The 25,661-nt window shown below is 44.7% G+C and overlaps 1 protein-coding gene across 5 annotated transcripts in view; it reads right to left on the reverse strand.

Moving 5' to 3' along the window:
• LOC311111533 (SH2 domain-containing adapter protein F-like) overlaps window positions 1-25,661 on the reverse strand; it is a 117,433-nt gene that overhangs the window by 9,231 nt on the left and 82,541 nt on the right. The window contains exons 3-7 of one of the 5 annotated variants that reach the window (XM_084154278.1): window positions 23,396-23,611; window positions 21,728-21,826; window positions 13,056-13,220; window positions 1,110-1,287; window positions 777-896 (exon numbers count right to left, since the gene is read on the reverse strand). In XM_084154278.1, the coding sequence (XP_084010404.1) occupies window positions 777-896; window positions 1,110-1,287; window positions 13,056-13,220; window positions 21,728-21,826; window positions 23,396-23,611 (778 nt within the window). Of the gene's footprint in view, window positions 1-776; window positions 897-1,109; window positions 1,288-13,055; window positions 13,221-21,727; window positions 21,827-23,383; window positions 23,612-25,661 lie in introns of all 5 variants that reach the window. The other 4 variants (XM_084154275.1, XM_084154274.1, XM_084154277.1 and 1 more) reach the window with 4 other exon arrangements.

Here is a 25,661-nt window from a genome sequence, read left to right on the forward strand (position 1 = left end):
TGAAGTACTGTAGAGACTTGTGCTTCTGGCAGGTTCTTCCATCTCAGCCAAGGAACTCTGTAGTTCTGTCAGAGTGGTCATTGGGTTCTTGATCACCTCCCTGACCAAGGTCCTTGTTGCCCGGTTGCTCAGTTTGGTCGGACGGCCAGCTCTAGGCAGAGTCTGGGTAGACTGTGGTCTTGGAAACTTTCAACACTCTAGAAATTGTTTTATACCCTTTCACAGAAATACTGTTTGCCACATCACAATTCTATCTCGGAGATCTATGGACAGTTTCTTCGACTTGATGGTTTAGTTTCTGCTCTGACATGCACTGTCAACTGTGGGACCTTATATAGACAAGTGTGTCCAAACAATTGAATTGGCCACAGGTGGACTCCAATCAAGTTGTAGCGACAGCTCAAGGATGATCAAAAGAAATTGGATGCACCTGAGCTCAATTTGGAGTGTCATAGCAAAGGGTTGTGAATACTTACGTAAATGAGATTTTTCTGTATTTCATTTTCAATAAATTTGCAAAAAGATTAAAACGTGTTTTCACTTTGTTATTATGGGGTATTATGTGGATTAAATCAAAATGGATTAAATCTATTTAATAAATGTTGAATTCAGGCTGTAACAACAAAATGTGGACTAAGTCAAGAGGTATGAATACTTTCTGAAGGCACTGTAGGTACTGGGTGCTGTATGTTCTCTAGTGTGTGAGAGGGTGGTGTGTCATAAACTGTACACTGTTACTTGTGTTTAGTGGACAGTATGTATAGGAAGGGTCTTACTTGAGTGAGAGGGAGAAGTCGTTCTTGCTGGTCTCACTGTTCCTCACCAGGTAGCTGGCCTCCTTACACAGCCTCAGCAGAGACTCTGCATCCGTCCTGCTGATCGATCCATGGTACCAGCTGCAGGGTGGAGAGAAGAGGGAGGGTAAAACAGAGTTTCAAATGGAGAAAGTGTCTGTTATCTAACATCAAAAGACAATCAAACATCTCCACACAGCTCTATCTCAGAAGCACCAACACAAAAGTACCAAATCCCTAGAGAGGATCACAGGAATAGAATTACTAGTCATTATAATTATGTGGATAGAAAGACAGTAGGGGAGGATGACTTACAACTGGCTCTCCAGGGGCATGGAGGGGTCAATGCGTTCCCCCAGAGTAGCACTGCAGTGGTCCAGAGAGCTCATCTTGGTGTTGACCAGACAGCAACTGGAGTGGACGCGGGGCGGACGCCCTCCTTTACCCTCCTTGGTGGGCGACATTCTGGACTTCTCCGCCCCTTCAAACTGGACTGTAAATGAAGGAGAGATCCACAGCCAGATATGAGTATCACAATACAACAGCATCTCAATAGAGGCTTTCGTGAAGAGACATGTGAAATATCAGCCTTGGAACATTGTAACCACTCAAATTCATAGACAGAGCTATGGATGCAAGGACAGACCATCCATGACATCAAAATTATAGTTTTAATCATTTTTTGAGTCTATTCATTGTTTGTTTACATTTATATTGTTTAACAAGCTGATATTTTGGAGTCTGATGGGGTACGACAGTTGAACTAAGCTCATGAGACATTTACAAGTTATATTCTTCAAGAATCAATGGGAATATCATTACTTTATAAGTCCAAAATGGATGTAGCAACTAAGGATTCTAGCTTTAACACACTGACCATTGAAGTCCATCTTATATTTTCTGTACTAATCAATTATAAGCAATTAAATTAAAGTGGCGTTGAGTTCAGAGAAGCATGTGTTCTAAACATCAGGCATATCAGTGAAACACAGAGCTGCTGTGACTTATTCTTCATGATTCCTCCTGTACTTTCCCAGCTTGTATGTGCTGTGCTGCAGTGAGACGTGTTAATGAGAGGAGACAGCCATGCCTCAGTGTTTAAACACACACACCACCACTCTGTACAACACATCCCTCTCAAGGACCTTCACAGACGAAGGCAGAGCGAGACAGAAATCAATCCTGCCACACTGTGTACACAATGCCAGACGGGAGGGAAAACACAACATGCACAAACTAGTCCAGGTTAATCATTGAGCCAGGCCTTGAAAAGTGGCAAGGTCACTAACTAGAGAATGGAAGTTGGCACTTCTCAAGGCTTTGCTGCTCGGTCTGATGGGGGATCGGAGATGATCCATCCAAATCGTGACACGACCCTGACTAACGTTAGAGGTCAGAGAGTTGCTTTTAGACCAATCAGAAACAAGCTACTCAATCTTCCTATTTACACAGTCTGATGTGAGATCAGAGGGGAGCGTGGGAGGGGACCAGGAGTAGAAGTTGAAACCTCAGAACTTCCTGGTTGTGGTCAGCGGTTAGAGGTCAGAGACACTGACAAAGGAGAGAGGGGGGAAAGCGTTTCTCTCCACAGCTCATTCCTGTAGTTGATGTCACACCATCCTTTGGAAAGAGCCCCATTTCCAGTTGCCTTGGCTTGGCTTGGCTTGCTACCCCCAGCAGTAAACTGAGGTCACCCTTCAACATCAAACACATTACCAGAGTCTGTCACTGCCAGAATGCTGAAGACCGCTTTAGGGCGTCAAGAGGAGTGGAGCCACACATCAAACGTTGAGCCTCTGATGGAAGCAGTTCATTTAGCATACTTAGTTGTGATTGCCTGCCCCCCGCCACTCCTCATCTCAATGGCTAATCTCACTCCAGGCCTGGGTTTAATTTTACTGAGTGGACATGGCTCCTCCAGACAGACAAGAGCCGCTGGAATCACAACATGTCGATGGAGAGGGGAGGAATACGCTTGTCTAGTCTAGACCACACCTCCAGTCAAAGGATAGCATTTAGCTTACTGTAAAGCTATTGTAACATTGAGTCCTTACAGCCCTTCCACCATCATACACTGAACTAAATTATAAAATGCAACATGTAAAGTGTTGGTTCCATGTTTCATGAGCTGAAATAAAAGATCCCAGAAATTTTCCATACGCACAAAAAGCTTATTTCTCTCAAATGTTGTGCACAAATTTGTTTACATCACTGTTGGTGAGCATTTCTCCATTGCCAAGATAATCCAGCCACCTGACAGGTGTGGCATATCAAGAAGCTGATTAAACAGCATGATCATTACACAGGTGCACTTTGTGCTGGGGACAATAAAAGGCCACTGTGTAGTTTTGTCACACAACAGAATGCCACAGATGTCTCAAGTTGAGGGAGTGTGCAATTGGCATGCTGACTGCAGGAATGTCCACCAGAGCTGTTTCCAGTGAATTGAATGTTAATTTATCTACCATAAGCCGCCTCCAATGTCGTTTTAGAGAATTTGGCAGTATGTCCAACCGGCCTCACAACCGCTGACCACGTGTAACCACGCCAGTCCAGGACCTCCACATCCGGCTTATTCACCTGCAGTATCGTCTGAGACCAGCCACCCGGACAGCTGATGAAACCGTGGGTTTGCACAACCTAAGAATCTCTGCAAAAACTTTCAGAAACAGTCTCAGGGAAGCTCATCTCATCGTCCTCACCAGGGTCTTGACCTGACTGCAATTCGGCATCGTAACTGACTTCAGTGGACAAACGCTCACATTCGATGGCCACTGGCACGCTTCACGGCTGAATCCCGGTTTCAACAGTACCAGGCACTTAGCAGACAGCGTATGGCGTCGTGTGGGCGAGCGGTTTGCTGATGTCAACGTTGTGAACAGAGTGCCCCATGGTGGCAGTGGAGTTATGGTATGGGCAGGCATAAGCTACGGACAACAAACACATTTGCATTTCATTGATGGCAATTTGAATGCACAGAGATACCGTGACGAGATCCTGAGGCCATTGTCGTGCCATTCATCCGCCGCATCACCTTATGTTTCAGCATGATAATGCACGGCCCCATGTTGCAAGGATCTGTAAACAATTCCTGGAAGCTGAAAATGTCCCAGTTCTTCCATGGTCTGCATACTCATCCGACATGTTGCATGTTGCCTTTATATTTTTGTTCAGTGTATAATTACCCGTAAGTGTATCAATAAATGTAGATGTCTTCTAGAAAACAACCTCGAAAACAACCTCATTTAAATGCCTGACATGCACAACTAGAAGCAATTAACTGTCTGCCTGATGCTAAGATACATACTGAACAGCAGAAACATATTCTAAGCATCACTGAAGCATGCATAGCATGTGCTTACCACTGGCAAAGCTACATCATATATGATCATGTTGTTCCACCACTGACCACCAGGGGCTCCCCTTAATCTAATTTCTATTGTTCATGTGAATGACATATCAGTACTTCCTTAATAAAGTAAGGCTGTGCACTAATACATAGTTGAGTCTGAAGATGACACACATTGTACACTATAAATGAGGCCAAATGATTTGTTTTACTAGTCTCCGTTGTTCCATGAAAGTCTAATATGGATGATATATTCTCACACAAATGTCATCCGTTTCTGTAAACGGTACAAGTAGCTCTCTTGGTTTATGTTTAATGTATATGTGTATGTGTGTGAGATAGTGTTTCCATGGAGACTGACCGGGTGGGAAAAGATGCGTTTGCAGCCCCTCACGCTGTCAGCCAAGACACAGCCAATCTGTAGCTCTGCAGCAAACCTTCCCCTGAGTGTGTGCTTGTGTGTGTTTGTGTGCACGTACGTTTGTGCAATAATGTCAGAGAAAGAGAGAGCAGTAGAGGGACTGCTGTAGTCTAAATATATTGTTTCCTCTTTATTAAAACAAAACCCTATCTCTATAAAAACAATGTCCCCTGTATCTCTGAACCAGTGGAGGCTGCTGAGGGGAGGATGGTTCATAATCCAGAACGGAGCAAATGACATGGCATCAACCACCTGGAAACCATGTGTTTGATGTAATTGATACCATTCCACTAATTCCGCTCCAGCCTTTACCACGAGCCTGTCCTCCCCAATTAAGGTGCCACCAACCTCCTGTGCTCTCAACGTATATGTGTGCGTTGGTGTTGGCTATATGAGTGTGTCAGTGTGTGTTGGTGAATGTGAGAGTATTATGAGTTTTGATAAGAACACGAGGAGCTCCCATGTGAGGAAACGGTCACTTTCGGTCAGCTATCTGTCATCACTGTGGCAGACAGAACATGCTCTGATGCTATCAGCTATCACTTACAAGTACATGACATTGGCAATGTCTGTCTACATTCCATGTCTACGGCTATGAAGGAATCTGAACCAACACTAAAGTCTGTTATTATTGGTTTGATCATGATAGATTAGACTGACGTTCACCTGAGCCCTAGTCAGAGCTCTCAATTCCCACTTTAATTATGCTTAATACTTTAATTCCTAAACACTCATAACACCTCAATTAAACTCTGATTGACATCTACAGTAACATTAGATCCACAAGGAACCAGCTCAATGTGATTAAATAATTTTCCTTCTCTCGCTTTTGACTCCTCCACCTAGGCAGAGTGAATGGCTATCCTCAGGGGTGTTCACCACTCAACCTCTCCCGTCAGAACAGGGCCTTTTCAGAGGCAATGCACATAGCTTCAAAGAGGAATTACTAAGGAGTGAACCACAACAACAAAAAAGCGATCATTTTATTTGTTTGAGTGTGAAGAGCCCATGTCTTCTATGATTGCCAACCCTCTCCCCCACAATAGCTGCAGCAGCAGCAGTATTATAGTTTGGCTGACTCCTGGTGATATTCAGCCCAAACTCATTCCCTTTCATTCTCCACAGCTCACACTCAGGACAGACAAGACGAGATTGAAGAGAGGATTGGCACATAGGTAATGAGCCCTGAGGGGCAGTTAGAGTGATGTAAGGACCCACACGGACGCACGAACACACACTTACACACACGCCATTCTGTGTGTGTGTCTGCCAGCCTGTCTACACTATCTGTATTGTGGCGTGTAAAGCAGAGCAATTGGAATCTCGGTATCAGATTGAACCGTCAGTCAGACGGTGATGGATGGTTGAAGGGCCCACCCATCTCTGCAGGCTCCCAACAAAACACAGGCTGCAAGGATGGAGGGATGGAGGGAGGGGGATGGAGGTAGAGAGGAAGGGAGATGGAGAGAGATACTGATTGGCTGGGAATTAGATAAATCACAGGCCAAAGGTCAAAGGGACATCTGGAAGACCAGAACATGCCCAGAGGAAAGCAGAGCAGAGAGAGAGGGGGGGAGAGAGAGCGAGAGCAACAGAGGAATTCAGCAAGCTGAAAACCACTCACTACTGCCACCTCTCACTGAGACAACCACCCACCTTCCACACAGCACATTTACTAATTAAGCCAGCTAATTAATTCTCATTTACTAATGGTACTTCCATCAAAAGAGTGAGTTCACTGGTCAGTGGGGAAAGCTTGCGATCTACTGCTGTATTACAGGGTTACAATTAAGATTTCCAGCTTGACGTGCAAAATGATTAACAGGTCTGAAGACTCATTGAAATGCATGGCACATTGTGAGCATCAAACCATGAAACCATACACTGCCATGGGAGAGAGTGAGCTGCTTGTAAAACCACTGCTTTCTGTTGACATCCAGAGTATATTGTGCTTCGGGAAGTCGAATAGGATATGTTGAAAGGGTTATATAGAAACACACTTGCTGAGCCCAATGGTCTTATTCTCCGATGAGTTCAACATCAAGGCATGTTATTTTTCTATCAAATCCCAAAACGTGTTCTGACGAGTTTTCCAAAGACAAAGGAACAATCCTCCAAAGGCTTAAACGCCTGCAGATACCTTGAACAAAAATGAAATCTGGATATCTTTTAATTACATTGTTTTGTATTCTAGTAAGACAACGGGAAGAGAAGGTAAGATAATGGCCCAGACAATCAATTCACACCAGAAAACAAAGGAAAAGCTCTTTATTACATCCAGACAAAGGACTTTGTCTTCTGTTTATATGTAGATGTAATATCTGTACTGTCACGGCTGTCAGGCAATATTTAAATATGATAATTATATTGAACTGGTTAGACAGGTTCTGTTCAGCTGTACTGGGCGCTGTACCATCCAGGTCCATATCACAAAGCTAATCATAAATGGCCCTGGTAACACTTCTAGCATGGAGACCTGGCTAGGGCCACAAAGAGCAATGGCTTTTGCCCCTAACAACAGTTCTAGGATTAGATTAGCAGTGGTTAGGAACAACTTCTACCTACTCTGACTATGTCCTCCTGTGTGAGTGGAGCCCCCCCCCCCCCCCCCCAGTCTCTATATCCAACCTCTGACCCCTGTGATGTAGTGGGAGTTCAGACAGAGAGAGGATCCTCTTACAGCCAGACGCCACACTAAAACCCACTCATATCCCATGCATGGTGGAAGTGGAGCCATTCCCAAGGCATTATGGGGCATAAATCATGTCCTGTCCTCACCCTCAGAAAACAGCCAGCTCATCTTACTGGCTCTCTCTCTGGTGATGGAGGGAGGATGGCTCATTGTAATGGCTGGAATGGAATGGATAGAACAGTATGAAGGACATTAAACACATGGTTTCCAATTTAAACTCCAGCCTCCACTGGTCTCTCTACAGTAATACACCCCCTCTACACTACCAGGGGAGTACAGAGCCTCAGCCTGGGTATTAGTTCTGCTACACATAGCCCCTCTCCTCTCTCTCCCTGGATAATTAGTTACTGATTGCAGAGCTGTGGAAAAGCTGTAAACATCAGCAAACACACTGAGGCTTCTTAATTGGAAATGGACCAAGTCGCTATTATTCGAATCACAAGCAAGTCTCAAGTCACAAGGTCCAAGTCTCAAGTCACAAGGTCCGAGTCTCAAGTCAAGTCTTAAGTACAGTTGGAAGTTTACATACACCTTAGCCAAATACATTTAAACTCAGTTTTTCACAATTCCTGATATTTAATTCTAGTAAAAATTCCCTGTTTTAGGTCAGTTAGGATCACCACTTTATTTTAAGAATGTGAAATGTCAGAATAATAGTAGAGAGAATTATTTATTTCAGCTTGTATTTCTTTCATCACATTCCCAGTGGGTCAGAAGTTTACATACACTCAATTCGTATTTGGTAGCATTGCCTTTAAATTGTTTAACTTAGGTCAAACGTTTCGGGTAGCCTTCCACAAGCTTCCCACAATAAGTTGGGTGAATTTTGGCCCATTCCTCCTGACAGAGCTGGTGTAACTGAGCCAGGTTTGTAGGCCTCCTTGCTCACACAAACTTTTTCAGTTCTGCCCACAAATGTTCTATAGGATTGAGGTCAGGGCTTTGTGATGGCCACTCCAATACCTTGACTTTGTTGTCCTTAAGCCATTTGCCACAACTTTGGAAGCATGCTTGGGGTCATTGTCCATTTGGAAGACCCATTTGCGACCAAGCTTTAACTTCCTGACTGATGTCTTGAGATGTTGCTTCAATATATCCACATAATTTTCCTTCCTCATGATGCCATCTATTTTGTGAAGTGCACCAGTCCCTCCTGCAGCAATGCACCCCCACAGCATGATGCTGCCACGGTGTTTATACTTGCATACTATTGTTTGTACAGATGAACGTGGTACCTTCAGGCGTTTAGAAATTGCTCCCAAGGATGAATCAGACTTGTGGAGGTCAATAATTCTTTTTCTGACGTCTTGGCTGATTTCTTTTGACTTTCCCATGATGTCAAGCAAAGAGGCACTGAGTTTGAAGGTAGGCCTTGAAATACAGTGGGGAAAAAAGTATTTAGTCAGCCACCAATTGTGGAAGTTCTCCCACTTAAAAAGATGAGAGAGGCCTGTAATTTTCATCATAGGTACACATCAGCTATGACAGACAAAATGAGATTTTTTTTCTTCAGAAAATCACATTGTAGGAATTTTGATGAATTTATTTGCAAATTATGGTGGAAAAGAAGTATTTGGTCAATAACAAAAGTTTCTCAATACTTTGTTATATACCCTTTGTTGGCAATGACACAGGTCAAACGTTTTCTGTAAGTCTTCACAAGGTTTTCACACACTGTTGCTGGTATTTTGGCCCATTCCTCCATGCATATCTCCTCTAGAGCAGTGATGTTTTGGGGCTGTCGCTGGGCAACACGGACTTTCAACTCCCTCCAAAGATTTTCTATGGGGTTGAGATCTGGAGACTGGCTAGGCCACTCCAGGACCTTGAAATGCTTCTTACGAAGCCACTCCTTCGTTGCCCGGGCGGTGTGTTTGGGATCATTGTCATGCTGAAAGACCCAGCCACGTTTCATCTTCAATGCCCTTGCTGATGGAAGGAGGTTTTCACTCAAAATCTCACGATACATGGCCCCATTCATTCTTTCCTTTACACGGATCAGTCGTCCTGGTCCCTTTGCAGAAAAACAGCCCCAAAGCATGATGTTTCCACCCCCATGCGTCACAGTAGGTATGGTGTTCTTTGGATGCAACTCAGCATTCTTTGTCCTCCAAACACGACGAGTTGAGTTTTTACCAAAAAGTTCTATTTTGGTTTCATCTGACCATATGACATTCTCCCAATCCTCTTCTGGATCATCCAAATGCACTCTAGCAAACTTCAGACGGGCCTGGACATGTACTGGCTTAACATTTACATTTACGTCATTTAGCAGACGCTCTTATCCAGAGCGACTTACAAGCAGGGGGACACGTCTGGCACTGCAGGATTTGAGTCCCTGGCGGCGTAGTGTGTTACTAATGGTAGGCTTTGTTACTTTGGTCCCAGCTCTCTGCAGGTCATTCACTAGGTCCCCCCGTGTGGTTCTGGGATTTTTGCTCACCGTTCTTGTGATCATTTTGACCCCACGGGGTGAGATCTTGCGTGGAGCCCCAGATCGAGGGAGATTATCAGTGGTCTTTTATGTCTTCCATTTCCTAATAATTGCTCCCACAGTTGATTTCTTCAAACCAAGCTGCTTACCTATTGCAGATTCAGTCTTCCCAGCCTGGTGCAGGTCTACAATTTTGTTTCTGGTGTCCTTTGACAGCTCTTTGGCCTTGGCCATAGTGGAGTTTGGAGTGTGACTGTTTGAGGTTGTGGACAGGTGTCTTTTATACTTATAACAAGTTCAAACAGGTGCCATTAATACAGGTAACGAGTGGAGGACAGAGGAGCCTCTTAAAGAAGAAGTTACAGGTCTGTGAGAGCCAGAAATCTTGCTTGTTTGTAGGTGACCAAATACTTATTTTCCACCATAATTTGCAAATAAATTAATAAAAAATCCTACAATGTGATTTTCTGGAGAACAAAAATTCTCAATTTGTCTGTCATAGTTGACGTGTACCTATGATGAAAATTACAGGCCTCTCTCATCTTTTTACGTGGGAGAACTTGCACAATTGGTGGCTGACTAAATACTTTTTTTCCCCACTGTACATCCAAAGGTACATCTCCAATTGACTCAAATGATGTCAGAGCTTCTAAAGCCATGACATCAAGCTATTTAAAGGCACAGTCAACTTAGTGTATGTAAACTTCTGACCCACTGGAATTGTGATACAGTGAATTATAAGTGAAATAATCTGTCTGTAAACAATTGTTGGAAAAATTACTTGTGTCATGCACAAAGTAGATGTCCTAACTGACTTGCCAAAGCTATAGTTTGTTAACAAGACATTTGTGGAGTGGTTGAAAAACGAGTTTTAATGACTCCAACCTAAGTGTATGTAAACTTCCAACTTCAACTGTAGAATGGGTCTAGTCTTGAGTCAAGTCCAAGTCGTGCATTCTAAGACAACGTCAAGTCGAGACACGTTTTTTTTCAAGTCAAGTAAACAATTAATCTATACATACAATGACAGCAAATCTTTGTCTATTTATTGAGGCTACCAGACAGCACTTTTTATACTTTTGTCTACAACACATTTAGATTATGTAATTATAAAATAGGGACCTTGTAGCAGTCGTAAGGGCATGACATCAGCAGAAGGCAAGGCAAGTTGACGTGCTCAGTGTAGATGTATTTACAGGTCTTGGTGATCCAATGGTGAAAGCACCATATCATACAAATATACAAGTAGATTCACCAAATATACACATCCCAAAAGAAATAGCTTCTGTATGATGCATAACCTGTCCTATCTGAACAGACACAGGTAGCGGGCAAGACTGCGCAGCCTCCCCTTGAGAAACCAAATCGAATCCATCTAACAGGAGCTCAAACAGGTATATATAAGCACTTGACCACTCCCAGGACCATACAATTACCCAATTGGCAATTACAACCAATAAACTGGTTCTACAATGTAAAAGGCAATTTCCACATCCATTGTTACATTGGTACATTCGTTTTAATCAGACTTAATTATTACTAATTTAATCATCATTCATACATGGAACAATAATTTATCTTATTCATCCAAAGCATGGCGTGCAGGCCACGTAGCCTATTTCGCACAATTCGCCTATTACGCACAACCAGAATGACAGAGACATAGGACACAGACAAACGGAACTCGGACATAACCCGGGAAATATGAACAAAGGAAGCCATACATTGAATTAAATAAACAGAACTTCTACCTCATGAGTCTTGCGCACATTCATGTGCATAATGAACTTTGCGCCCACTCAGAGGGTAAGGAATGGTAAGGTAAATGAAAATGGATCGTATCAAACATGAAACAGAAATGTCTAAGTGTTGCAATAAACGGTACGGGACGGAATGATGAAACGCTAGCAAATATTATAGGATTAGATGGAATATAGGTTTAGCACATATGCATTTTAACCTGTGAAAGCAAGAGAACAAAGCATTCTCCACTGGGGGGAGTATGGAGAGCTCAAGTGGAGAGACGAGCCTATGGTGCGTCCTCGCCACAGTAATAATTCATTTTAACAAATTACAAATGCAAGCTTCATAAGTAATTGATCAATTTCAAGCAATTTTGACATACCAAATGACCAGTAGGCCTATACTAGGTCTAATTGTTGCTTGATGCCCCATTGCTGGTGAGCTTGCAAAGTAAACAGTCAATATGCTTGATTAACAAACTATATTTGGAGCTGCATATTTATCATGGCAATCCTCTCCCTAAAATGTGCTGTTTGCGCTGCACCCGATCCTATAGCTGTACAGGAAATCAGTAATCTGTTCACTAGCGCACCCGACCTTTGTTGATTGACAGTTTGCTGGTCCAATCAGAGGGCCAAGTGTGCGTTTCACTAGCCAATCTGTTGCATGTTTTTTTTGCAAGGGCGATGCTGCGGCTACTGTCTCAGGCTGTGTGGAGCGTAATCTACGGAGATTGTGCCACAAAATGAGTGACAAAAAAAACATAAACCCTGGCCAGATAATTTTAAGTCATCAGTCTCAAGTCAAAGTCGAGTCTCGAGTCTCCAAGTCAAAGTTATTTTATTTTCTATCAAGTCGAGTCTCAAGTCATCAAATTCGTGTCTCGAGTCCACAACTCTGGAAATAGGGTTATTATTTGGTCACAGAGCATTATAAAAGCAAGGTCAGACACTTTGTGGTACATAGATGTTCTCACCAAAATGAAGAGAAGTAAACTTGGGGATTTCAATGGGTTCTTAATCAAGGGTTTGGTAGTATGAGCTATAAAGAGCAGTGGGCAGGGGGATGCTTGCCTTGGAACACTTATGCCTATGTTGACAGTAGCATTAGGGGTCACCTACACTTCCAATTACCCATTCAGAAGGCAATTCAGCGGCATTAAAAGTAATGAGCCTTCGTCCACACAACCTGGACTGGTGCTAGTGATTTTCTGCCATATATAATCCAGATGGAAAAGGGCAGTTACTACAGAGATAATGTGAACCGTCAAACTGATTAAAAAATATACTGTAGAGCTGATCAATCACTTCCTCCTCACTCAATGAGGTCACACATATATAACTGTCTGTTACTGTTTTCACATGTTGTCATAGTGAATGGAATGTTGTCTTACAACTGTATGGTATGTAGTCACCCACGCAATTTGTCATTTCTCAACTTCAACAGACAGTTCACCAGTACAGTACCCTATCAGGGAACAGGATGAAGAGGAAGATGAGCAATGGAAATTAGATATGGAGATGGCAAGAGAGAGGCAAGGAGACATTGTTGATGAGGGACATTGGATGAGGGTCTCCGATGGTGTTGGGATGGACAGACAGGACAGGGACAATAAGACCCACCATGGTGGTGCTGGTCACAGCCAGTGTGTCCAGGGGAGTGCTGGGCTGGCTGGGGGGGCAGAGCGGGGGGTGACTCCACCCCCTCCAGCAGGGCCAGGGGAGGACTGTGGTTGAGCTGGCCGACAGGAGGGGGCCACGGCAGGTCCTTGATCACTTTAATCTCTACTGCAGGCAGCCCAGGTCACCAGGACGGGAGCAAGAGGGAAGGAGGGGAAGAGAGAGAGGTAGAGGCAGAGAGATAGCGATAAGAGAAAGAACGCGAGAGCGAGGCAGAGAGAGATAAAGGCATAGAGAGGCAGAGAAAGATCGAGATAAAGAGAGAGAGAGAGATGAGGGGGAAAGGGGAAAACAGAAGAGAACAGAGTAAGAGAAATGAAGGACAGTAGCATCCCATGCAGGTACAGGTCAGGTTAGTATAGCACAGCACAGCACAGTCAATGGAACAGCAGGGAACACCAGGAGAGAGCAGGACTGAAAAGGAAGGAATATTAGTTGACCTGAGAGAGACAGACTCTGCTCTTCGACCTCTCCACTTTGCCTCTACGTGTTTCTTTGATGTTTTACAAGGAGTCAACCAGGGGAATTTTCAACTGCAGGTCAGAGTCATTAATTACGCTCTGGATTTCGCAGGGATAGTGGCTGAAGAGAGCTACTAATGAGGTTTTTAAAACACAAAATCAAAGACCTGAGTGGAGCTGAGCATGACTTGGCTAGTGTGAAAAGCCTCACGGACAACATAAGCTCTGGTATGGCTCATAACAGAGTTAGAAAGTCTGAAACTGCCTTCATAATAAGAGGGGCAATATACAAGATTCTCTACTGGAGCCAAACACAGTGGAATCCTTTGTAATGGTGGGGGGCACCCGGCAGACCTAGCCCCTCAGTAAATGTATCGCTCATGTCCAGATGGGGGTATTACCAGAGTAAATCGAGTGCTGGTGCGCCGTCCCATCTTTCACCGGGAATGGCCCCCGTGTTTAATAGCACAGGAGGCTCGACAAATAAGGGGATGAGAAGGGGAGTGCATTTCCCTATCCACCAGGGAGCTGCGGTTCTGTTTGCTGCAGTGGCTAATAAAGAAACATGGAGCACCGGACTGGCTGTGCAGGAGGGAGTTCTACAGCCAGGAATGACATGTTGCCTGTCAAGTCCCATCGTTCTCTGGATAAATGAATAGAGTCCTGATGTTATGTTTCATCATTGAATTTCCCTCATAAAATAGTAGTAGCAGGAAGATGCATTGTAGAAAGAAGAAAAGAACACATCACACAATGGCTAACTCAAAAACATTCCGATCAAACCATCATCTCATTCAACCCCTATTCCAAGATATCCTTTCGTATCCTCATGCCAAGTAAGCCATTCATTTAGAATCACCCACCTCAGGCAATGGAGTGACTGTTATTTCCATTGCTGATGAAAAAAGAAAAGCTGGGAGTTTGTTGACTGCCGCCTCGCTGTCGCTAGGTTTTATAGGCTGGTAAACTAGCTTTTCTTCTGTGAGCTGAACGGACACATTATGAACATGTCCTTGGTCTGGCCTGCAGGAAATAGCTGGGGTGCAGAACATGCTAATGAGGAGGGGGGGAATCAGCTCAGCAGATGAAGAGGGAAACCAGAGAATATTCAGTTGGACAAGCAATTAAAGACCTCAGCCTTAGTGCCGTGGTGGCAGGGTGAGAGTAATGTGGCTGCAGGACTGTTGATATGACAAGGGCTCACATGAGGAGTCCTCGCCATGAATTGTGTCCTCGGAATGAAGTGTCTTTAATGGTATCCTCACAAAGGATGGTGTCCTTTCACTATGACAGCCAATAGGAGAGAGTGTTATCCCTGGTTCTCAGACAAAGGCAAATGAGACAGAGATATAGGGTTAGGACAGAGGTTAGAGCTCTAGCAGCTAATATATTAACTTCCTGCCTTGGGATCCCTCACCGCTGAGCGATTATAAGTCTAATTCTCATTTCACATTCCAGGTTAGCATGTAATTGTTTTGGGAGTAGCAGGCATTGCGGTGTTATGCAGCCTTGCTCTGAGGATGAAAAGCCAATTCTTACAGGTCGGTCTCAGCTTAGCTCAGCTCTGCTCAGATGCACAGTGCAATAATGAGGTGAGCTGTCACACAGCTACTTCTAAAAGGAAGGTAAACTGATTCAAGTGACAGAATTGCAGTGGCAGTCTTCAAACCTCCAGTTGTTTGATTTTTCCCTTACCCTATAACCTGTTTCAATTTGCTGTCAGCCCAAAGGCCTTTTCGGAATAAATCTTGGATTGGATGTTATGTTGCGGCATGGATGAGTGCATCTTAAGGCCTCGACACGTTGCTCTGAGACACTGTGTGAAGTGACCTGCCTGGGAGCAGAGGGTGACAATTCTTTATCCTCATTTGTCAGGCTGAGGTGATGAGAGAGGCTGAAACACAGCGGAGAATGCACAGAGCCATTTTGTAGTTTGAGTCTGCACTCTAACATCTCTGGAGCCTCTATCCACAGCCTATCCAAGTCACACATACTGCACAAAACTGTGTGCCAGATAGAAATGTCTGTGTGTATGACTGGGCTGGCACAGACAGGCGTCAGGTCCTTTAGTTGGCACTGCCTCACCAGTGACGTGTCCCCACGGTGATCCATGTGTTTTGCTTTGGGAAGAGGTGAATCATTGGTAGAAGGTTGTTCTCTCACTCAGTAGGACATCCCGTGGGACTCAGTGACAGTGGAGGTGCCTTGAGCATTAGGAGGAAGACACAGAGCCCAGCTCACCCGATTCTACCAAACCCCCAGGGTGTACTCTGCCCTACACTGTCTCTCACAGAGTCTCTCTCTCCAACTATACAGTCCATTCTACCAATTTTTTATCTCTCAGTCAGGACGAATGTTGATGTTTCCAGGGCATATTGGATGCAAGCAGCAGACCCACATGAAAAAATACTATAGTATGCTATGGTATACAGTGCATTCGGAAAGTATCCACATTTTGTTACGTTACAGCCTTATTCTAAAATTGATTAAATGTTTTTATTTCCTCATCAATCTAAACACAATACCCCTTAATGACAAAGCAAAAACAGGTTTCAGAAAATTTTGCAAATTTATTAAAAAATAAAAAACTGAAATATTACATTTACATAAGTATTCAGACCCTTTACTCAGTACTTTGTTGAAGCACCTTTGGCAGCAATTACAGCCTTGAGTCTTCTTGGGTATGACGCTACTAGCTTGGCACACCTGTATTTGGGGAGTTTCTTCCATTCTTCTCTGCAGATCCTCTCAAGCTCTGTCAGGTTGGATGGGGAGCGTCGCTGAACAGCTATTTTCAGGTCTCTCCAGAGATGTTGGATCGGGTTCAAGTCTGGGCTCTGGCTGGGCCACTCAAGGACATTCAGAGACTTGTCCCGACTTGTCCCGAAGCCACTCTTGGCTGTTTGCTTAGGGTCGTTGTCCTGTTGGAAGGTGAACCTTCGCCCCAGTCTGAGGTCCTGAGCGCTCTGGAGCAGGTTTTCATCAAGGATCTCTCTGTACTTTGCTCCATTCATCTTTTCCTCAATCCTGACTAGTCTCCCAGTCCCTGCCGCTGAAAAACATCCCCACAGCATGATGCTGCCACCACCATGCTTCACTGTAGGGTTGGTACAAGGTTTCCTCCAGACATGACGCTTGGCATTCAGGCCAAAGAGTTCAATCTTGGTTTCATCAGACCAGAGAATCATGTTTCTCATGGTCTGAGAGTCTTTAGGTGCCTTTTGGCAAACTCCAAGCGGGCTGTCATGTGCCTTTTACTGAGGAGTGGCTTCCGTCTGGCCACGCTACCATAAAGGCTTGATTGGTGGAGTGCTGCAAAGATGGTTGTCCTTCAACTGTGGGACCTTATATAGACAGGTGTGTGCCTTTCCAAATAATGTCCAACCAATTTAATTTACCACAGGTGGACTCCAATCAAGTTGTAGAAACAGCTCAAGGATAATCAATGGAAACAGGATGCACCTGAGCTCAATTTCGAGTCTCATAGCAAAGGGTCTGAATACTTAAGTAAATAATGTATCTGTTTTTTATTATTAATAAATGTACAAACATTTCTAAAAACCTGTTTTCACTTTGTCATTATGGGGTATTGTGTGTAGATTGATGAGGGAAAAAATTTATTTAATACATTTTAGAATAAGGCTGTAACGTAACAAAATGTGGAAAAAGTCAATGGTCTGAATACTTTCCGAATGCACTGTAAATACTATAGTATTCACTGTAGTCTTTTTGCTGACTTTACTGTAGTATTCACTGTAGTGTTTTTGCAGACATCATGGTAGTGTTTTTGCGGACTAATGTCAGCAAAAACACTACAGTACTATAGTTAACTGTAGTTAACTATAGTACAATTAACTATAGTATAAATACTGTAGTAAAAGAAAACTGTAGTACATACTATAGTAATTCATGTAGTGTTTTTGAAGATTGTTGTAAACTGTAGTATTTACTGTAGTGTTTTTGTGGACATTACTGTATTATTTACTATATTGTTTTTGTTTTATTATCTTTGACATAGAAGTGGAGTCTTTCTCCTTGAGGAAACCTACTGGAGAAATACTAAAAGAGCAAATGTTCCATAAACTGTAGGTAGGTAGTACTGAGGTCTGAACGAATAGTTCAAGCTTCTGCTCTTTTCTGTAACGTGTAGAGAACACAATATATGGTCTATAGTTGGCATGTACTTTTCTCACTTATTGGTTGCAGAAATTGGGATATGGGGGAGGGGAATGAGCAGGGTATATGCAAATTAAACACTGTAGTATATAGCAAGTATCCTTGCACAAGCCTTGGCATGTGCGAGTCATAATGGCTCATAGGAGCAGGAGCGTGAGGCAGCTTGATGGACAAGTACACCCCCTGGACAGGACACTAGTCTATCGCATGGCCTTACCCCCAATCTATCTCCTTAATGCTGAGTATCAAGCAGAGACGCATCGGGTCCAATTTTTACAGTTTTGGATTTCATTCGGTCAGGGATCAAACTCCCAACCTTCCAATCTCAGGGCGGACACTAACCACAAGGCAACTGAATTGCAGTATATACTAAAGTAAAACATATATATAACAGTTATCCTGTTGGGCACAATCCCATTCTAAATCTACAAAGCTTCAAACATCCAACTGACTGAACATTGGCCAGAGCCAGAACTTGTTGGACTCTTAGAATATAATGGAGATGACAGGAACAGGAAGACACAATGACATAGCCTCCTGTGACGTGACATTCTGGTACTGTGTCATCTGGAGTGTTCTGTCTTGTGCCAGTCTATACTGATGACGAAGAGAGTGAGAGAGAGAGACAGACATTCCATAAAAACTCCAGATATTTTTTTTTTTAGAGGTCTCTACAAGAGGTATTTGTTTACCTTGTTCTTTTAATTAGGCAGCGCTACTTCATCAGTGTAAACAGCGATGCCACATAAATCACTGGCCCACTTGTGCCATTTCATTTAGTTCTGCTTAATTTGCCCTGCTAATTGCATGCATATTCAAAATAAGTTAGTAGATTGCAATGTTTATGGCGTTTATTAGGAGCTGGAGGAGAGCTCAGAAAAACAAAAATTGCTTTTGCAGATGCTCTCATATCACCATCACCAGAAACGAGTAGTTCACGGCTGATTGTGGAAGAAACCGCCAAATGCCACGTCATAGGAAATGCACGTTGTATCCATCGCATCACCATCCACCTCTCTCTATCCCTCTCTCCCAACACTTATCTGTAGTGAAGAGAATCTGTTCCTATTAAATATGAAAGTGGAGGTGAGCAAGAGAGTGATTGAGGGGAGATGACAGTGTGCCCGTTCTGCCTAGCCTCACAGCTGGCCACACAGCGGGGCTCCCAGGGCAGAGAAGAGCTACGGTCAGGCTGGCAGAGCGCCCGCTCTGTGCAGGGGGAGAGAAGGTGGGGGTTAGGGCTGGGGTGGGTGGCCAACGTGTGTGAGGGAAGATAACAGGCAGCGTGATGCGCGTTCAAAGGCAGCGGAGTCATTTGAGGCTCATGAAAGAGGCCTGTCAGGGAGGTTATCAGCATTGGAGCAGCGGAGGGGAGGCCAGACCGGTGGGGATGAAGCACTGTGGAGTGACAGGCCATCACAGAGAGAGAGAGAGAGAGAGAGAGCGAGAGAGACAGAGAGAACCATGGGGCCAGGGCATGGACCAGGCTCACCAACCAGTCTGTTAACTCCTCTTTAAACACACTGCAATAATCACTACTGGAATGAAACTGATTCAATTATTTACTTAAGAATAGAAGAGTTTTGTGCTTCAGATTTCTCTGGGTCATTAAGTCCTTGAAGAGTCATTAAAAACCCATAAAGCGGTGTGTGTTGCTCCTCAGGACCTGCCTCAGGGCTCTGACAGCATCTCCTGTTATCTCGCCTGCAGTAAGTTCACTGGGTTACGCTGGCTAGCAGCCAACTTAATGGCGTTTAGCAGCCAGCAACACAGGGTCTACAGATGAAGTAACACTGGCTCTCTAGCCAGAAACAATGAGGCACTACTCAGATTTCCAATGGCTGCCTGTTCAATGTCTGGATGTATTAGTGTGTGTGGTGTGCATATTGAACATGAACACACACACATACATACATACAAGTGTGTACCTGTACACACACACACACAACCCCTCACCGTACACTATCCCCCACCACACACCAACCTCTTTCACACAGAGGCTCTCTTCATATGGCCAAACTTGAATGGATCTTCCTCACTCCTCAACCCCCCCGTCTCATCCATCACAAAGTCAACGCCTGAGGGAGAAGGGGGGACGAGCAGCGAGGATGAGTGATTAACCGAATGGCATGTACACAACCTCCCAAACACCCTAACAAGGGAGGGAATTTACATTCCATTGCATATCTGTCAAGAGATAACCCAACAGTGAATAATAAGCGAGGGCCTGTAAAACCAACGACATGTACTGTGTGTGTGGATGTACTAGACAGGGAGGCAGGCAGCCCCACGCGGCGGGGACAGCTAAGGAGAGGTGGTGGTGTACATACAGGGGGCATTACAGTTCTGTCCCTTATACAGCTCTAATGAAGACAAATAGTGCTTTATTCAGATGGCATTACAGTGTTCAGCTAGGGAGAGATAAAGGTAGCTGCATTATGGTGTTTAATACCTCTTATTCACCCACTCTCCTCTATTTGCGGGGTGCATATTTCTTCATTACCCGTTAATATTCTGTGTGCTGACACTTTAATTCAACATACCAACATACCGTCTAAATATAAACAGCATCTATGCTGGAAACCGCAGAGGAAATCTGAAGAGTGAACAATATCATTATTCATCTATGCAAATAAGAGTTTAAATGCAAATAATTTAAATTCACCAACAGAATATAAAACACATCATATACACAATATCTGAAGCTAGTGTGGAAAGTTCCTTCCTAACACACCCAATGGTCTGATGGTAACAGACGACAAGTCATTAAGGGGACAACCAGAAGAAAGGGACTGGTCATCGTCCTGACCCTTGGCCTGGGTCGATGACCTGTCCTGAGTGATCTGAGACTTCTGGCTGAGCATGAGGTACTGGCTCATTCAGCCCCCTGTCTCTATCGGCAGTCGCCAAGGTCGCATAATGATGACACACTTCTTATAGTGCTCTGACAATGATGATCCAATCTAACAGCCTGGATATAGAAGATAACGTGTAAGACCTAGGTCTACCAGAGCTGTCACCTTTAAGACCTAGGTCTACCAGAGCTGTCACCTTTAAGACCTAGGTCTACCAGAGCTGTCACCTTTAAGACCTAGGTCTACCAGAGCTGTCACCTTTAAGACCTAGGTCTACCAGAGCTGTCACCTTTAAGACCTAGGTCTACCAGAGCTGTCACCTTTAAGACCTAGGTCTACCAGAGCTGTCACCTTTAAGACCTAGGTCTACCAGAGCTGTCACCTTTAAGACCTAGGTCTACCAGAGCTGTCACCTTTAAGACCTAGGTCTACCAGAGCTGTCACCTTTAAGACCTAGGTCTACCAGAGCTGTCACCTTTAAGACCTAGGTCTATAGACAGTGTTAGAGCTGAGGCCCTTTTATATAAAGTTCTTGAACTTTCTCTGAGCTTTTTGATGATCAAGACGTCTGGAACAGAGCCAGTCGCAACCAGTTCTTCACACGCTGAGAGAAAGAGAGAAGGGAGGCGTTCTTCTTTCAGAAAGCTCTGTTTAATGACAGATTGTCAGAGGAGAAGTCTCTCTCTCCACCAAACACTGGGATATCATTATGGGCTGAATGGAACATAAAAAGGTTGAAGACATACAATAAATCAAAGCACTTCTCCAACTCCAGTCTTCCTCTTTGAAGGACAACTTCAGCACTCTTATCTCTGTTCTCCCACAGCAGATGTCACTTTGACATCCCGAGCAAATGAAATTAATCACCATCAAAGGAAATAATATGAGAGGAGTGTTTGTAAATAGCATCCTAAATAAACTCGCCTTAGTGTTGGATAAAAGACAAAATCATGAGAGGAAAGAAATGAATGAAAGAAACCAACATCCGTTTTTCCTAACAGCTGAAAGAGACAGCACACATTTACTGCAGTATGAAACAGAGAAACATAGACCAAGTAAATACGGACAGAGAGAAACAGACACAGAAAGAGAGCCCAGCCCAGGTGGTGTGTGTCAGTGGTACCTGTGAGGGATTTAGAGGTGTTGTCCTTCCTTGTCTCTGGTTCTGATCCACTGCCACTTACAGAGCCCTTGTAGCTAATGCAGTCAGAACAGAGCAGAGCTGTTCAAAGAATACAAAAAAGGAAAAGAAAAAAGGAGGAAGAGGTAAAGAAAAAAACCCTTTAAAGGATTCTTTAATATTTGGTGTAGTATCGTTTCAAATCGAGGAAAGGTGTTGGTTTTTCCACCGCTCTTTTTGTTTGTTTGTGTTTGTCCTGGAACTGCCCGGTTCAGTTATGGCTGTGTTAGCTATGCTGGAGCTCTCTAAACCCCAGGTGACATTCAGTAAGACTCAGACAGAGACAGATAGAGACATTGAGACAGACAGACACATGCAAACACACACATACATGCACACATACACTGAATGACAAAAAGTATGTGGACACCTGCTTGTCGAACATCTTATTCCAAAATCATGGGCATTAAAATGGAGTTGGTGCCCCCTTGCTATAACAGCCTCCACTCTTCTGGGAAGGCTTTCCACTAGATGTTGGAACATGTTGGAGCTTTACACCACTCCAGCCGACGCTTGGCATTACGCATGGATCTTAGGCCTGTGTGGGGCTGCTCCGCCACGGAAATTCATTTCATGAAGCTCCCGACAAACAGTTCTTCCAGAGGCAGTTTGGAACTCGGTATTGAGTGTTGCAACTGAGAACAGACAATTTTTCTGTGAGCTTGTATGGCCTACCACTTCGCGCCTGAGCCGTTGTTGCTCCTAGACATTTCCACTTCACAATAACAGCACTTACCGGGGAAGCTCTAACAGGGCAGAAATGTGACGAACTGACTTGTTGGAAAGGTGGCATCCTATGACGGTGCCACGTTGAAAGTCACTGAGCTCTTCAGTAAGGCCATACTACTGCCAATGTTTGTCTATGGAGATTGCATGGCTGTGTGCTCGATTTTATACAGTACACCTGTCAGCAACGGGTGTGGCTGAAATAACCGAATCCACTAATTTGTAGCGGTGTCCACATACTTTTGCATATATAGTGTATACCGTATATGAACGCATGAGAACACGCAAACACAGTCATGCTCCCCTACCCACCATACACCATAGGTCTCTCCCAAGCTGCAGGTTGACGTTTATTGTCATGAATCTTGCCCTGGAGGCAGAACTGAGCGATTTCTGCTAGATGGGACAGCTGCAAAGTCAAAATTGGCTATATCGTAAACATTTATGAAAACTAAAATCCTAATTTAAGTTTAGGGTTAGCAGTGTGGTTAAGGTTAGGGGTAAGGTTAGGGTTATGTTTAAAATCAGATGTTACGACTTTGGTCACTAGCTGGCACAACCACACTCTGCAGAGCTGCCTCCAGGGCAAGATTTATAACAATAAATGCCAAAGACTGAACAGACACCCAGAAAAAGGCCCCACTCACCAGACCTGACACCTGCAAATTAACTTACTGTTATGCTTTACCAGAGGGAAGGGAATGAAAAATAAGATGATAAGATACCGGAAACCATGAAAGAAGCAGTAATCACATTGGTTAGTGCTGGAAAAGGGTACCTGGGCAATTAGTGGGATGGAGAGGGACAGCAGCACAGACACAGAGTGACAGTAATGTAGGAGACGTAGAGCAGGAGGAGAGGAGTGTTACATACGTGCTCTCGTACCTGCGAAGGCCTTGGAGATGCGCTCCTTCTTCCACTCCCAGGGCTGGTCGTACTCCTCCGGGGGCCTCTCGTCATCCTGCGGCAGCCGGCTCTCTCTGGGGCAGCGGGGACGCTCGTCGTCCGAGTCCCCTCCGTTCTCCGCTGGCTCGTAGGGCGTGTCGTACAGGGGCAGCGACCTCAGTGACCCCTCCTTAGGCCCCCGGCCACCGCGGATCTCTGGCAAAGGAGAAGAGGGAGAGGAGGGGTTAGATTAAACAGACTGTCAATGTGGATGGAAAGGTAAAACCATACGAAGGGACTGTATATGTGAATATGTATGTGAACAACAATCCAAGCAACATAGAAAAAAAATAAGACAAGCTATTATCAGCAGTTTCACTTCCAAAATCAGCAGTATCACTTCCAAAATATCATTTTCTCTACATACAGCACTAAGACTGCCATGTTCCAAGGTAGGCTAAATGCAGCTATCCTTGGGCAGCAAGATCCAGCTGTCGCTTTACATACCCACCCCCTGAGACCCAGGAGAGGGAGAGGAACCAGACATGGGACACCAACAGGCATGTTAATTATTGCTGTGTGGATCCTACTCAAACTCTATACCTGTCAACAGTGATTAGCATAACCAAGCAGCACACACGTGATCAGGAAAGACAGCTACAGATGCCTGTGTGTGATGGAGACAGGTCTATAGGTATCTGTGAGTATCAGTCTGTGTATGTTGATCACTGTCTGGCTTCATAATGTTAAAGCTCCAGTCTCAGACTGACCCATAGTGAGTAGCTGTAGCTCCAGGTTTAGATCTATAAAAGAGGTGTAGCAGAGCCTCCTGTGTGCATGTTGGGAGCTGGGTGTGATGAACGCCTGCTCTAGCTGATGATGAGCTGACAGAGTGTAGAGAGAAAATAGAGATGAGCGGAGCCTGGGGCCCTGAGCACCTGTGACTGTGCCTGCCTGGCTGACTGACTGACTGGCTGTCTGCATGCAGAACTGCGTCATCATCATTACAGCTATAACCAGCCTCGCCTGGGGCCCCACACACCACGGAACAGAACAGAACGACAGGAGAATCCCCTTCCCCATCTTCTCACCTATATCTCCCTCCCTCACCCTCTTAGCGCCACTCCATTACTCTCAACATTCTCCATTCCTCTCTGCATCTCTCCCTCTCTCTCTGAGATATTTATGAACGATATAAGGCAGGGTATACATGCAAATTCTATGCAATGCTGTATAGTGTTCACACCTATCCAGTGAGCGAAGATAGCAGCCTATCATGCCCTTGAGAAGTCTCCCTCCTCTCTCTTTTCCCCCCTCTCATCCCATCTCCATGTCTTTCCAGTAGTATGAAGCCGTTAGCAACCAGCTCCCTTCCTCCTGGGCTGTATGAAGCTTTTAATAGCTAACTCCACCATAGAGTAATGCAATGTGAGGAGAATGAAATATTATGCCACACCACTGCATAATTGCCTTGAAGCCCAAGGGAGCTCTTGCGGAAAAATGAGAGAAGCATGGAGCCTAATGGAGCTACCCGGTAGGGGATGGCAGAAATCCTGTTCTAGGTAAACTCTCACCCTCTTTGATCTCACAGTTAAAAGTCTTGAATCAACAGCAATAGGAAGGAAGGAAAGGGAGGAAGGAGAAATGTGGGATGGAGAGGTGGCTGCCGGAGGACTGAGGGAGGATGGGGGGGGGGGGGGGGTAGTGTTTAGGGGTTTGGTGGGGAGTAAATCTTGCTTGAAGGACCCTTTAATTGGGAGCGTGTTGCCTTGGATAAACTGCCGAAGGGGTATTAAGACTCCCCACCAGGCCCATGAACAAGGCTTATGACTACTCTGTGTGTGGTTGGGAGGGGGCAGATTTGAGGCTGGGAGGGGGGCTGCGGAAACCGGCAAGAGCCTTCTGACACGTTGCCTCAGTGTTATCCCAGCAGGACTGCATCCCTCCCTCCTCCCCTGCCTCTCCACCTCCCTCTCGCCTTCCTTCTTCCCCTCTCGCTCTTCATCCCTCCCTCCCTCCGCGTTGAGGCATGCTTTGTGAGCGGGGTGGGGTAACATCTGTCTGTGTAGATTACCGTGATTAGCTTGATGGTGGAGCGGAGCTACAAGTTGTTACGCAGCTGGAGCATAGCTACCTCTACCCTCTGACATCACTGCCTCCGCTCAGGGTCAGGGGTCACCCACCACACCCCCCTCCCCTTCTCCTCCCCGGATGTGAGAGTTCCTCTCCAGATGGCACTTCCTCCTGACCTCCTTCTGTCGGTCTG

Source organism: Coregonus lavaretus (assembly GCF_964263955.1).
Source record: "Coregonus lavaretus genome assembly, chromosome: 37".
In the NCBI taxonomy this organism is placed as follows: domain Eukaryota; kingdom Metazoa; phylum Chordata; class Actinopteri; order Salmoniformes; family Salmonidae; genus Coregonus; species Coregonus lavaretus.